The sequence below is a fragment of the Pipistrellus hanaki genome, assembly GCF_964339955.1.
Source record: "Pipistrellus hanaki genome assembly, chromosome: 14".
Lineage (NCBI taxonomy): Eukaryota > Metazoa > Chordata > Mammalia > Chiroptera > Vespertilionidae > Pipistrellus > Pipistrellus hanaki.
In genome coordinates this window covers 39,429,840-39,442,330 of record NC_140516.1, presented here as the reverse complement: position 1 = coordinate 39,442,330, position 12,491 = coordinate 39,429,840, and the positions used below count along the sequence as shown (strand labels likewise).

General features: G+C 52.6%; 1 protein-coding gene across 5 annotated transcripts; it reads left to right on the top strand.

Moving 5' to 3' along the window:
• Window positions 1-6,309: 6,309 nt before the first annotated feature.
• CUEDC2 (CUE domain containing 2) lies at window positions 6,310-12,420 on the top strand. 5 transcript variants are annotated; one of them, XM_084904013.1, is made up of 10 exons: window positions 6,310-6,465; window positions 6,639-6,698; window positions 10,507-10,590; window positions 10,929-11,072; window positions 11,168-11,229; window positions 11,317-11,444; window positions 11,527-11,706; window positions 11,846-11,907; window positions 11,984-12,044; window positions 12,127-12,420. In XM_084904013.1, the coding sequence occupies exons 3-10, from the start codon at window positions 10,517-10,519 to the stop codon at window positions 12,271-12,273; spliced, it is 858 nt and encodes a 285-aa protein (XP_084760139.1). In that variant the 5' UTR covers window positions 6,310-6,465; window positions 6,639-6,698; window positions 10,507-10,516; the 3' UTR covers window positions 12,274-12,420. The 5 variants fall into 5 exon arrangements, with proteins under 5 accessions (XP_084760139.1, XP_084760137.1, XP_084760138.1 ...); XM_084904011.1 differs by having other exon boundaries at window positions 10,504-10,590; XM_084904012.1 differs by having other exon boundaries at window positions 6,639-6,709; window positions 10,504-10,590.
• Window positions 12,421-12,491: the final 71 nt, after the last annotated feature.

Sequence of the window (12,491 nt, the reverse complement as noted above, 5' to 3'; positions counted from 1 at the left end):
TCTAGCCGGTTTGGCTCAGTGGATAAAGCGTAGGCCTGTGGACCAAAGGTTCCCGGGTTCTATTCCGGTCAGGGCCACGTATTGTAGTTGGAGGCTCCTGTCTGGCCCGGGTCTTGGTCAGGGCTCCTGCAGGAGGCAACCAATCGATATATTTCTCTCACATCGATGTTTCTCTCTCTCTTCCACTCTTCCTAAAAAAATCAATGGAAAAATATCCTCAGGTGAGGATTAAAAAAACAAACAAAACTAATAGGTGAAAGTTTGATGAAAAACAGGATATTTATATAGTTTCAAAGTATGTTCCAATAAGGTATTTATTAATCATAAAGCAAATAGTAACAACTTAGTAGTGTAGTAGGGAAAACAGTGGATAACACTTGAACTCCATTTCAGTACTCCTTCTTGAATAAAGACATTCTTACCATCTTTAGCAACAGTGTCTTGAAATTTTTTTCTTTACCAGAGACAAGTCAACATCATGTGATCTCTGATATGTTAAACTGGAAAAAAACACATCAATTCAGCAGTAATGCATAATCATGAGGAAACATCAGATAAACTTAAATTGAGACACAACCCCGTTGGTCTTGATTGTTCAAAAAATGTCATAAAAGACAAAGGAAGGCAGAGAAACTGTTTCAGGTCAAAGGAGACTAAAGAAACATGAAAGCAATGCAATGATCCTGTTTGGGATCTCAGCCCAGAATGAAAATTGTCATGAAGGACATGATTGGGACAAGTAGTAAGATTTGAAATAAGGACTACAGAGAGAGAAAGCAACGAGGCAGGAGGTTAACAGTTGGTCAATCTGGTAGAAGGATAAGCAAGAGTTCTTTGCACTATTCTGGCAACTCTTTTGTAAGTTTGAAATAATCTTTAACTATTATAAAAATAAAAATGTAAAAAATAAACTGAATTTCTGCGTCAAAAGGATACACATTTAAGATGTACTTCATATCACCGAAACAAGTTTGGCTCAGTGGATAGAACATCGGCCTATGGACTGAAAGGTCCCTGGTTCTATTCCGGTCAAGGGCATGTACCTTGGTTGCGGGCACATCCCCAGTAGGGGGTGTGTAAGAGGCAGCTGATTGATGATTCTCTCTCATCGATGTTTCTAACTCTCTATCCCTCTCTGTAAAAAATCACTAAAATAGCCGAAACCAGTTTGGCTCAGTGGTGGAGTGTCGGTCTGCGGACTGAAAGGTCCCACGTTCGATTCCAGTCAAGGGCATGTACATTGGTTGTGGGCACATCCCCGGTAGGGGGTGTGCAAGAGGCAGCTGGTCAATGTTTCTCTCTCATTGACGTTTCTAGCTCTCTATCCCTCTCTCCTCCTCTCTGTAAAAAAATCAATAAAATATATATTTTTAAAAATCACTAAAATATATTTTTTTAAAAAGATGTACTACTTATCTATATTACAGATTTTGTTTTAATCTTGGAGAACTGTCTTTATGCTTGTAAGCCTCCTCAAATCCTGTTTTGAAATAAGGCAGGTTTCAAGTAAATCTTGGGTTTCACACTAAGCAACATGTGTCCTGATTCCCCTTCCCTCTCTTTCCTCTTGGGCCCAAATCCTTGGAGTCTCTCAGTTTCCCCCATCTCTGAGGGGTCTGCATTGCTCACACACATTTCTGCCAAGGCTCCCACCGACGTTCTGGAAATGCCCGAATGCTGCACACGAGTTTATCCCTGTCCTCTGAGTAGAGGCTTTTGAAGGAGGTGCTGCCACTCAGCTCAGTTCCGCCTGCCCTGTACTTCCAACCCCCAGCGCTTGCTCCCCGTCCTGTGGACGTAAGGGAGTCCTTCAGGGAGCTGGATGCTTCCTTCTTTGATCTTTTCTTTGAACTTGACATTTACATGCTTAGAAATCATAAAACATCTGGGCTGCCAGGGATCGTGCTGGTCATCCCGGTCCAACCCCCTCATTTACATTACGCTGGGAAATCAAGGCCAAAGGGAAGTGACTCACCCCAGTCACACAGTGGGTAGGAATCCAAAGGTCCTAGATCCCAGCAGGGCTTGGGCCACCAAACCCTGATCCTGATGGCCTCCTCCTCCTGGCCTTGTCCCAGCCTTACCCAACCCTGCCATCTCACCTGGAGCCCTTCCCTCGACGAATTCTGACTGACCAATTTTTAGGCCACCTCTCAACTGGATAGTTTACATTCTACTCAAGGGAGCAGGCCATGAGCTAAAGTCCTGTGTAGAAACTATTAACTCAATTCAATCTTCACAAAACGTTGATGTGGATATAATTATTATTCCCATTTAAAAATGATGAAAATGATGCCCTAACCTGTTTGGCTCAGTGGATAGAACATCAGCCTGTGGACTGAAAGGTCCCAGGTTCGATTCCCGTCAGGGGCATGTATCTTGTTTGCGGGCACATCCCCAGGTGGGGAGTGTGCAGGAGGCAGCTGATTGATGTTTCTCTGTCATCAATGTTTCTAACTCTCTATCCCTCCCCCTTCCTCTCTGTAAAAAAACAAAAACAAAAACAAAAACACAATAAAATATAAAAAATAAAATAAAAATAAAAATGAGGAAAATGGGGCCTACAGAGGTTAACAACTAACCCAAGGTCACACATAGAGAATGCACTTGGGAAATCTGACTGTAGCCTTAACCTCTAGGCCACACTGCCTGTCTCTTCATTGACGAGACACACTCAGAAAAGTTTAAGGAACATTCATTAAAAAGCTACTGTGTGCAGAACACTGGCCTAGACACTAAGGGGCTCATGAATCGAGCCGTGATGGAGGGGAGCATGGAGCACTTCTAGAAGATGGTATGTACCATTGGGGAGAGGCTTCTTGAAAGAGGCCCCTGACAGAGGCTTTGAAGGATGCACAGGATTCCAGCAGAGTGATGGGGAGGAGGGGTCGTAAGAAGCACTGAGGAGGAACATGGCAGCAGAAGCAGGAAGCAGCAGGGTTTCATTGGAAGATCAGGCTTCAAAAGCTACGTGGAGGCCATGCTATGAAAGACTTTCATGGAAAGGGAGGGAGTTCTGGAGGGTCCTTCCAGTCTTTGAGCGGAAGAGTAGCCCACGGAGCACCTGGCTGGGCCGCTGTGAGCCTGAGCCACGACCTTGGTATTGGCGGCGTAGCACAGCCGGGCACCAGAACTGAGTCCCTAGGGCGTTTGCTAGAGCTCACAGCCTATGGAATTCAGTTCTCAGAGCCAGGTGGCCAAAGTTCTCTCAGCCGGGATGGTGCCCTCCCATGCTCACGTCTGTGAATTTCCCCCCAGTTCCCAGGACGGGTCAGATAAGGAACGTGGGACCTCAAGATTCCTACTATCCCAGGGAGGGTCTAGCCTGGAGCTGAAAATAGGGCCCATTGCTAGGGAAAGGGGCAAAGGTTCTTTAAGTTTCAAAAGGAATGCGTGTAAGACACGAGGGGAGGGAACTAAGGGCCAAGGCAAGAATTCTGTGGGCACTGCCAGTTGGTCCCATCGTCTCATGCCCAGATGTGCTCCTCCTCCTAGTGGGACCAGATGTGAAGCTGGAGGGGTTAGGGGTTGGGAGGAGAGTCAGAACTTACCTACTGAGAAGGGCAGCATCTTTCTAGAGACGAAGTGGCTTCCTGAGCCAGAAGGGAGCTCCTCAGGTGGATGCCCAAGACAGCAGCCCAGGAGTCCCAGCTCCCCGGAAATCTCATCTGAAGTACCCGAAAGACAGGAGAACGGGGGGAGAACGATTTCCCTGAAACACACTTTCACTTTCTAGAGCATCAAACTGAGGGCTGGGTACTCTTGCCACTCACAAGGCAGAGCCGCAGCCGATCCCTCAAGAGGGAAAGGCCAGGCAGCAGGCTCACAGGCTCGGGAGCCACCCTACCCTCACCCTGCTTGAGTTGAAAGAAAGGGGGTGGCACTTACCAATGGAGCCTCCTCTCTCGCTCCCAGGGCTGGATCTGCAGCGATGCTCTCAGAGGGAGCTCCTTAAATAGGGCCCCATCTGCCCCAGCCAACTCCTGCCCCCGCCCCGTCCTGGCTCTTCTGAGAAAGGAGGAAGGTGTGGGAGGGCTGGGCACACTGCCCAGAGAGCCCTTTCTGACCTCAAGCAAGAGTGGGGACATCCCTCCTGCACCCCCCCTTCGGAGTGTCCCCTTCCTCACCTCAGTCTCTGAGTCTCTCCCAGCCTTTGAGACCAACCAGCTGGGTCCTTTCTCTGCTCTTAATGTCTGGGAAATCTGCCCTTCATGCCTAATTCCGCAAACATAAGCCTCCCAATCGGCTAAGGAGACCCACGCACCCAAACACCAGCTGCAAAATTCACTTGAGAGGGAACGGGGAGAGAGGAAGCATCGCTCTACGTCCTCTCAACCTGTGTGGCTTTACACTGCACCCAAAGGCCAGGGGGAGCTTGTTCCCATCTCAGGGAGGGAGAGACTGAGAGAAAAACAAACATCTTCAGGTCCGGCCAGCTGGGGAATGCTGAGCAGGACGAGTGTTCCCTGGAGCCCCCACCTGACGGTTGGTGTGTGTCCTTGTGTCTGTGCTTGTCTCTCTCCTCGGTCCACCCTCTGTCCTCTGCCCCAGAGCCTGGCCCCTGCTGCACAGGGTTGGCGCTCTCTGCAGTTTGAGCTGGGAATTTAGGGGTTCACCCCAAGAGGTCTTTCCCATCATCCTTCCCTGAAGGATCAGGAAGTTCTTTCTGATGAAGACAACTAGTCACATCCAAGAACAGGTGATGGGGAAGGAAAAAGGCAGGGTCAGGGACGGCTACAGGAGTCTCAGGGCCCAAACGAGGGACAGCTACTGAGGAGAACTGACAGTTCCTGTCATGGGGGTGCTGGGAGGGAAGAGTGAGCATCAGTATTGTGCAACAGGCGGGGTGCAGCGGGGAGGGGGAGAGGTTGGGGAAGGGGAGAATGGTCAGTGAGGCTGTGGAGCCACCCACCCTCCCTTCCCTGGGGCCAGTCTACCCGAGTTCAAAGTGACTGTTACCACACCCCTCATTAACCCCAGCAGCGCCAGGCTGGCAGCGGCAGTGTTTTATGGGAGCACAAGGCCCCATGTGCTCCCTCCTCCCTCCTCCCTCCCTCCCTCCCTCCCCATTTCTGCCCCCTCTCTCCAGCAGCCAACATCTTGCTGTTTTGGTGGGAGCTGCAGTGAGAAACTGGGCTGGAAAAGGAAGCAGTGATTCCCCTTTTGTCCCTGTTTTGGTACTGGTACTGCCTCAGGCCCTCGGGGAGAGGGGAGGATGGGACTTTCTAACGGACAGTCTCTGGGTCCTCAGCACGGTACAAAGGGACTTAGCCCTGAAAAAGGAGCTCATCCCTGCAGATTGGGGATGAATGAGCTCATTCTTAAAGAGAACTCTTTCCCTCATGGCCCACTGTGGGGGTTTTTTGAGAGGAAAACTCCCCACAGGGTAGCTTCCCCACAGGGTAGCGCCCGGAACCGTAGGCAGCAGGAACCGAAAGAGGAAGCTGAGGCGGGGCTGGGTCCCGGAGCTCAGGTGCCCTGTCCTCAATGAGAAGCCCTGTCACCATGGGCATGAAGGCCCTGGCGGTGAGCATGGCCTGCAGGCCTCCTGGGTCTGAGCTCAGGTCCATCCTCACCCAGAACACCACCTTCCCACCCGCGCCTCTGCCCAATCCAAGACCCAGACCCTGTATCCTCCCCCCATGCCCAGTCTTGGGGAGACATTTCTGTTAAGGGAATGTAAAGGGGACAGATATGGTGGGGTAGTCAACACTTAAGCGTTGCCTGGGTAACAGGACTTGAACCTGGACTGATCACGAAGGGGAAGAGGCACTGGGATTTTTGGGCAAGAAGATTAGGTCTGGGAAAAGGGGCCACCAGATCCAGCCAGGGAACCTTATGGAAGGACGGGGGGCACGAGGAGAATAGGAGAAAGCTATAAAGCGGAAACTTTGTGGGAAAGAAATAAGGCGGATGGGAAGACACTGGACGGGGGCTTGAGTGGAAGACATGGAACGAGGCGGCGAAACAGTCAGTGCTGCATGGACGGGTTTGGCTCAGGGGACAGAGGGTCGGCCTGCGGACTGAAAGATCTTGGGTTCGATTCCAGTCTAGGGCATGTACCTTGGTTGCAGGCACATCCCCAGCGGAGGGTGTGGAGGATGTTCCTAACTCTCTCCCTTCCTCTCTGTAAATAAAATACATTAAAAAAAAAAAGAAGAAGAAGAAAAGAAAAGAAACAACCAGTCAGTGCTGCGACTCCACCCACTGGCGGCACCTCCGAGTCCAACGCCTCCGTCCCCGCAATAAACGTGTCCGCTGCGGGAGCCCGTCCAAACCCCGGGACCAATGAAAAGGGAAGCCGAAGCCACGCCCACTCACGGGCACCTGCCCTTCTCAAACATGGTGGCCGCGGCGCCATTGGAAGCGAGCCGCTCTGGGCGCCGCCTTTGATCTCGTTGGTTGGGCGGCGGGATGAGAGCTGCACCGCGCGGGACCAGTGACTGGTGGCGCCCGACGGAGCAGGTGATTTCCCCTCCGGCCCCGGCCCCGGCCCGGCCCGGCCAGGGGAGCCGCGGAGCGCCGGCCCAGGGCGCCCGTCCTGTGTGCTCCCCCACGGCGCCCCTGGCCCCCCGTGTCTGACTCTCGCCGTGCACATCCCAGCGTGCTCAGGCCTCTCTCGTCACTTGTCGTCCCAGGGCCGCCACCGCATCCCCGCGCCCTCACGCCCTCGCGCCCACGATTCTGGAGTCCTGCGGGTACCTCGCTGGTTTGTTTGGGGAGCTCCTGCTACAGGGGTCGGCCATCATGGTAGTCCCACTTCCTGTGCTGCCCCCTCCGCCCGTGTGTGTTCCCGCCCGACTTGGGATGCCGGAATAGCTGGTGCCATCGGTGTCCTTGGCGCCTTTAAGACCGGACTGGGGGTGAGGGGACAGCCATGTCCTCTGGAGCCTGTAATGTGGAACTGGGGTCCCAGGAACCGGGCTCCAGAGGGGGCGGGGAGAAGCAGAGAATGGCTCCACGCAGGACCTCTGAGTGCCATGGGACTTATCCCACACTGGCGTCCAAAACTCTTCCTCCCACATGGCCTCTGTCCTCCCTGCACCTTGAGCACCTCCCCACCACAAAGGAACTGCCCTCCTTCCCCCAGGTACTCCCTTCCCCCAGGCTCACTTAAATTCGTCCTGTGGCAGAGTCCAGGCCTGTGCCTGGTTCTGGGGGTACTGTCAGGCCAGCAGCGGGCAGAGAGGATGGGCCATCAGATTTGGCTGCAGAATGAGAGGCAGAGGGAGAGATGTTATGAATGGGGAGAATGGTGTGAGCAGAGACTGTGAAGTAGGCAAGAGGGCCAGCCCAGGAAATAGGAGAGTTTACCTCGTGAGCTTTGGTGCAGGGTAGTGGTTAACAGCGAGGGTTCTGGAGCCCTATTGCCTGGGTAAAATCTGTCATTAACTCACTGTGACCTTGGGCAAATTACTTAACCTATCAATTCCCCATTTCCTTTTAGGTAAAATGGGATAATATTAGTCTAATATTTTAGAGTTATTGTGCGGGTTAGGTAAGTTAATACATGTAAAGTGCATTAGACAAGTCCCGGGCACATTGTAAGCAGTCAGTAAGTGCTAGCTATTATTACCATTATCAAAGGTATTTAAACAGAACTTATGACAGGACAAAAGCCACATTTCATTTTTTCCAATAATCAGTGAATCTCGATTGAGAGCCCCCAGGAGTAATGGGCTTCTGTGAGCTACATCCGGAATCTGAAAAGTTTTATGGAGATCATGTTCTTACTCTGCAGAAGGTTGGCTGCCCAGGCTGCAGCTTCCCGACTCAGGGACTACGGAGGAGAAATGAGGAAGGCTAGGGGGATGGAGAAGGGGGAAAGAACGAAGTGGCAAGCTTTGAAGACTAGGTAGAGTTTGGGCAGCTCAAGAACAGGAGGAGGATGTTTCCTTGGGACACAAGCTCAGGAGAAGACATTTTTTGAACACAGTGAGGAGTTTCCCATATAACAACTCCCTAGCCCTCAGACCTTGGATAGAAATCTAGAGGCATCAGACCCATCCCTGACAGCTGCTTCCCTAGAAATGGGGCTTTTATGCAGCATCTGTGGGCCTTTGGCCCAGTGAGGTTGCCAGGCAACTGACAGGAGCCATGATTTGATGTAACTGAAGGTAGATGTGGTCTCTCTAGGGGACTGACTGCTTGGGAGGAGCTGCAGGAGGGGATCTGGCATGCCTGGTCTGAGAATGCTGCTCCTCCTCCCCAGGGCCCACGCTAAGGTCTGGAGCAAGAGATAGGCATGCCCCTGGCAGGCTACGGCTTCTTAGTCCTGCTGTCACAGTGACCCCCATGCTGTCACAGCCACTCTATGTTACACTCAGGGACCAGGAAACAGATCATAGATGGTAGGCTTGTCCCAACCCACCGAGAAGTCTTGATATCCTTCTACCCTCTAAAATACACACTCAATTAGGCGACCTGGAATTAAGTCTTGACTACCACAGTCAAGCCATGTGACTTTGGGCAAGTCACTCAACCCACTGAGCTTCAGTTTCTGAAAAGCAGGCAGGCAGTGTTTGTTGAGTGTCTACCTGACAGGAGATACTAAGAGGACATTGATGAATAAGCCAGGTTTGCAGTCCTTGCCCTTATGAAACAACTGGAAACATTCAGCGCCGTTGAAATAGAGTGAAAGGTGCTGCGAAGTGAGGAAAAGGCAGTCTTCAATGAGGGTGTAATGTGGAGGGACCCAAACCCGTTCCAGAGGGTCAGGGACAACATCCTTTGAGAAGGGAATTTGAAACAGGCCTGAAGGAACTAGATGAGTGAAGGGGTGGAGGTGGAAGGCTGCCTCGGCGGAGGAGACAGTTCCTGCAGAGGCCCTTGCCATGGAAGAGTCTGGGTGTTGGCAAACTGAGAGAAAGCCAGGGACCCAGTGGTGCATGGGAAGGCCCCAAGTCAATGGCCACTGAAGGGAAGTCAAGCAGTAAAAACACGTTTTGGTAAAGATCATGCAACTGCGATTTTTATGGAGAATAGATTGTTAGGGGAAAGTTCTTGAGAAAGCTCTTGCAGGTAAGAGATGGAGCAGAGTGGGAATAAAGATGCAGAGAAGTAGATGTATGGAGAGATTTATGGTTAGGACATGGTGACTGATTAGATGTATCAAGGATAATTCCCATACGCGTGACAGGAAAAGCTGGTGTGTGGACATGCCATTAACTGAGGTGGATGAGTAAAAGACTTGGGTGTCGCCTGACTGGTTTGGCTCAGTGGATAGAGTGTCAGCCTGCAGACTGAAGGGTCCCAGGTTCGATTCCGGTCAAGGGCATGTACCTTGGTTACAGACACATCCCCAGTGGGGAGTGTGCAGGAAGCAGCTGATCGATGTTTCTCTCTCATCGATGTTTCTGGCTCTCTATCCCTCTCTCTTCCTCTCTGTAAAAAATCAATAAAATATATTTTTAAATAAAATTATTTTTTAAAAAAAATAGAGCTTCCTGCAGCCGGAGTAATAGGGGTTCTCTGCTGCCCCACCTGCTTCCCTCCCGTTTCTGCTGCTATGCAAATTAACCTTCATCTTTGTTGGGTTAATTTGAATACTCACTTTGATTGGCTAGTGGGTATAGCAAAGGGATGGTCAATTTGCATGTTTCTCTTTTATTAGTATAGATAAAGCAGGGTAAGGGATTAAGGAGTATGAGGATTACCTATTTTGGTAGGTTAGTCAGGGAATGTCTCTCTGAAGAGACAACATTTGAGCAGAGCCCTGGAGGAGGTGAAGGAATGAGGAATGTGGATATTTGCAGAGATAGGAAGAAGCTAGGCAAGTTTGAGGAACAGCAAGGAGGCTGGTGGGAGGAGTGGAGTGAGGAGGAAGTGGAAAGGTTGGAGAGGTAGGCAAAGGCCAGGCCTTGTAGGGCTCCGTAGGCCTTGGAAAGGAAGATGGAAAGTCCTTTGTAGATAGTCCCAAGCCACTAGAAGGGCAGGGATTGGTCGGGAGGAAAATTCATGGAAGACTACCCCTTCTATCTGGGCTCTGGAGTCAGAAAAGCCCCTTTGTGCCAGAAAGTGGGTGGCCATTCTTGGGGGGGAGGGCTGTACTCAGTTCTTAAGCCTGCTCCTTGGGGGGCTGGACAATTGGCCCCTTGTGGTTAGACTTGGGGGCTAAGTGGCCCTCTCAGTGATGGGATTCCTAAGCCAGGAGGCATGTGACCCCAAGACCTTGTCTTCTTGACACAGGGTCAGGGTCTGCTGCTAGGGAATGGGGAGGGGAGATGGAGAGAGGTAATCAGGAGGGGTGAGGGGAACTGCCATTCTGGAAGCCTTCTCCTGCCACAGTACCCGCCCTGTCTCAGGCTGGAGGAGGCGGAGAGATGGGCAGGGAGAGGGCTTGGCTCTGTTGGGGGTGCGGGGGAGGGTTGAGAGCTAGACGCTGTGGGCAGCACTAACAAATGGTTTCCACAGGACAGGAGGGAGGAGCTGGCTGCCCCTGGGCCTAGTGGGTAGGGGCAGGCAGGAGGAGGGCCTGATAAACCTACATCTGTGTCCTTTCAGAAGAGGAGAGAGAATGGAGCTGGAGAGGATCGTCAGTGCGGCCCTCGTTGCCTTTGTCCAGGCGCACCTCCCAGAGGCTGACCTCAGGTAGAAGCAGTTCTCCTAGAAGAATCGAGCTCGGGCCGGGTCGCAGCATGTGGGCCATGGCCAATGGAAAGACTGGGATGGGGACACTGGGCCCTATCCCTGAGGTGGGGGAGGGTTGATTATGATGTGTGGTTCTGCCTTACGTCTTATCCTGTCCTTGTCCCATTAGTTGGACAAACGGGAAACCAGAGCTCTGAGGGAGGGTGGAATATTCTCTGGCCTCAAGGCTTGAGGTCTGGCTCTTGGGCCCATGAAGGTGAGGGCTGGAGCCTTGGGATGGATGGGAGTGTGGGAGTATCCAGTGCTTTACCCACGGTTGTCTTGTCCCCTTCCTGCAGCGGCTTGGATGAGGTCATCTTCTCCTATGTGCTCGGGGTCCTGGAGGACTTGGGCCCCTCAGGTCCATCAGAGGAGAACTTCGATATGGAGGCTTTCACTGAGATGATGGAGGCCTATGTGCCTGGCTTCGCCCATATCCCAAGGTGGGGTCTGCCTGGGGCCAAGAGGAGGGGTGCTAGCTGATTGTGGAGGGTAGGCAGAGCTGTCTTCCTTCTTACCACCCTCACTGTCTTTCCAGGGGTACGATAGGGGACATGATGCAGAAGCTCTCAGTGCAGTTGAGTGGTGCCAGGAACAAAGGTGAGTCTGGGGAGCAGGCACTTGGATGACTTACAGCCCCCTTCCCCAAAGATCTGGCAAACCTGGCGCTCTCTCTGCCTCTTTAAGAGAACCTGCAACCACAGAGTTCTGAGGTCCAAGGTCACGTGCCCATCTCCCCAGAGCCCCTGCAGCGGCCTGAAAAGCTCAAAGAAGAGACTAGGGCTTCTCCTGCTGCTGGGGATACTCAAGATGAGGTTGGTAGAGGAGAGTACCAGTGAGGGGGTTAGGGGCAGCAAAGGAGGAAGTCCTGCCTTTTGTCAACATTTATGCCCACAGGCAGCCAGTGCTGAGGAAGAGCTGCTGTCAGGGGTGGATGTACTCCTGGAGGTGTTCCCTGCCTGTTCAATGGAGCAGGCCCAGTGGGTGCTGGCCAAAGCTCGGGGGGACCTGGAAGAAGCCGTGCAGATGCTGGTAGAGGGGAAGGAGGAGCCTCCAGCCTGGGACGGCCCCAACCAGGTATCCTCAGCCATACCCTCCCTCACCCATGGAGCCCCCGCTACATTCCTCCTCAGTGTTAAGCCCCCACCCCTGGCCTATCACCATGTGCTCCTCTTATTGGTGACCTAGGGTCTAGACCAGGCTTTCCCCCCTGCAGGACCTATCCAGGCGCCTCAGAGGCCCCCAAAAGGATGATCTGAAGTCCTTCATCCTGCAGAAGTGAGTCTGGGCTGGGCTGGGCTTTTAAAGGGTTTTCCCAGGGGGGCAGGAGCCTCACCCAGCCCGTCTTTGGCAGGTACATGATGGTGGACAGTGCAGAGGATCAGAAGATTCACCGGCCCATGGCTCCCAAGGAGGTGAGAGAGAGGGCTGCGGGGGGTGTGGAGCGGGGGAGACTACCTCCTGGCTTCTGCCACTCACTGACTGATTGCCCGACAGGCCCCCAAAAAGCTGATCCGATACATCGACAACCAGGTGGTGAGCACCAAGGGGGAGCGATTCAAAGATGTGCGGAACCCTGAGGCTGAGGAGATGAAGGCCACCTACATCAACCTCAAGCCGGCCAGAAAATACCGCTTCCACTGAGTCATCCGCCAGACTCTGCCAGAGGGATGCAGAAGCCCTACCACCAGCAGGGCCCACCCGAACTCCTGACCCCTTCTCTTACCTCCTTTCTCCACCATGTTACCTTCTCGGAGCTGCCCCTGGGCACAGTAAAGGTAGCCCCAAGAAGATGCGTGCACTCTGGTCATTCCTGCCCCAGAGCTGGGGTGCCGGGGAACTGTGTCTGTCTGACCTTCTCT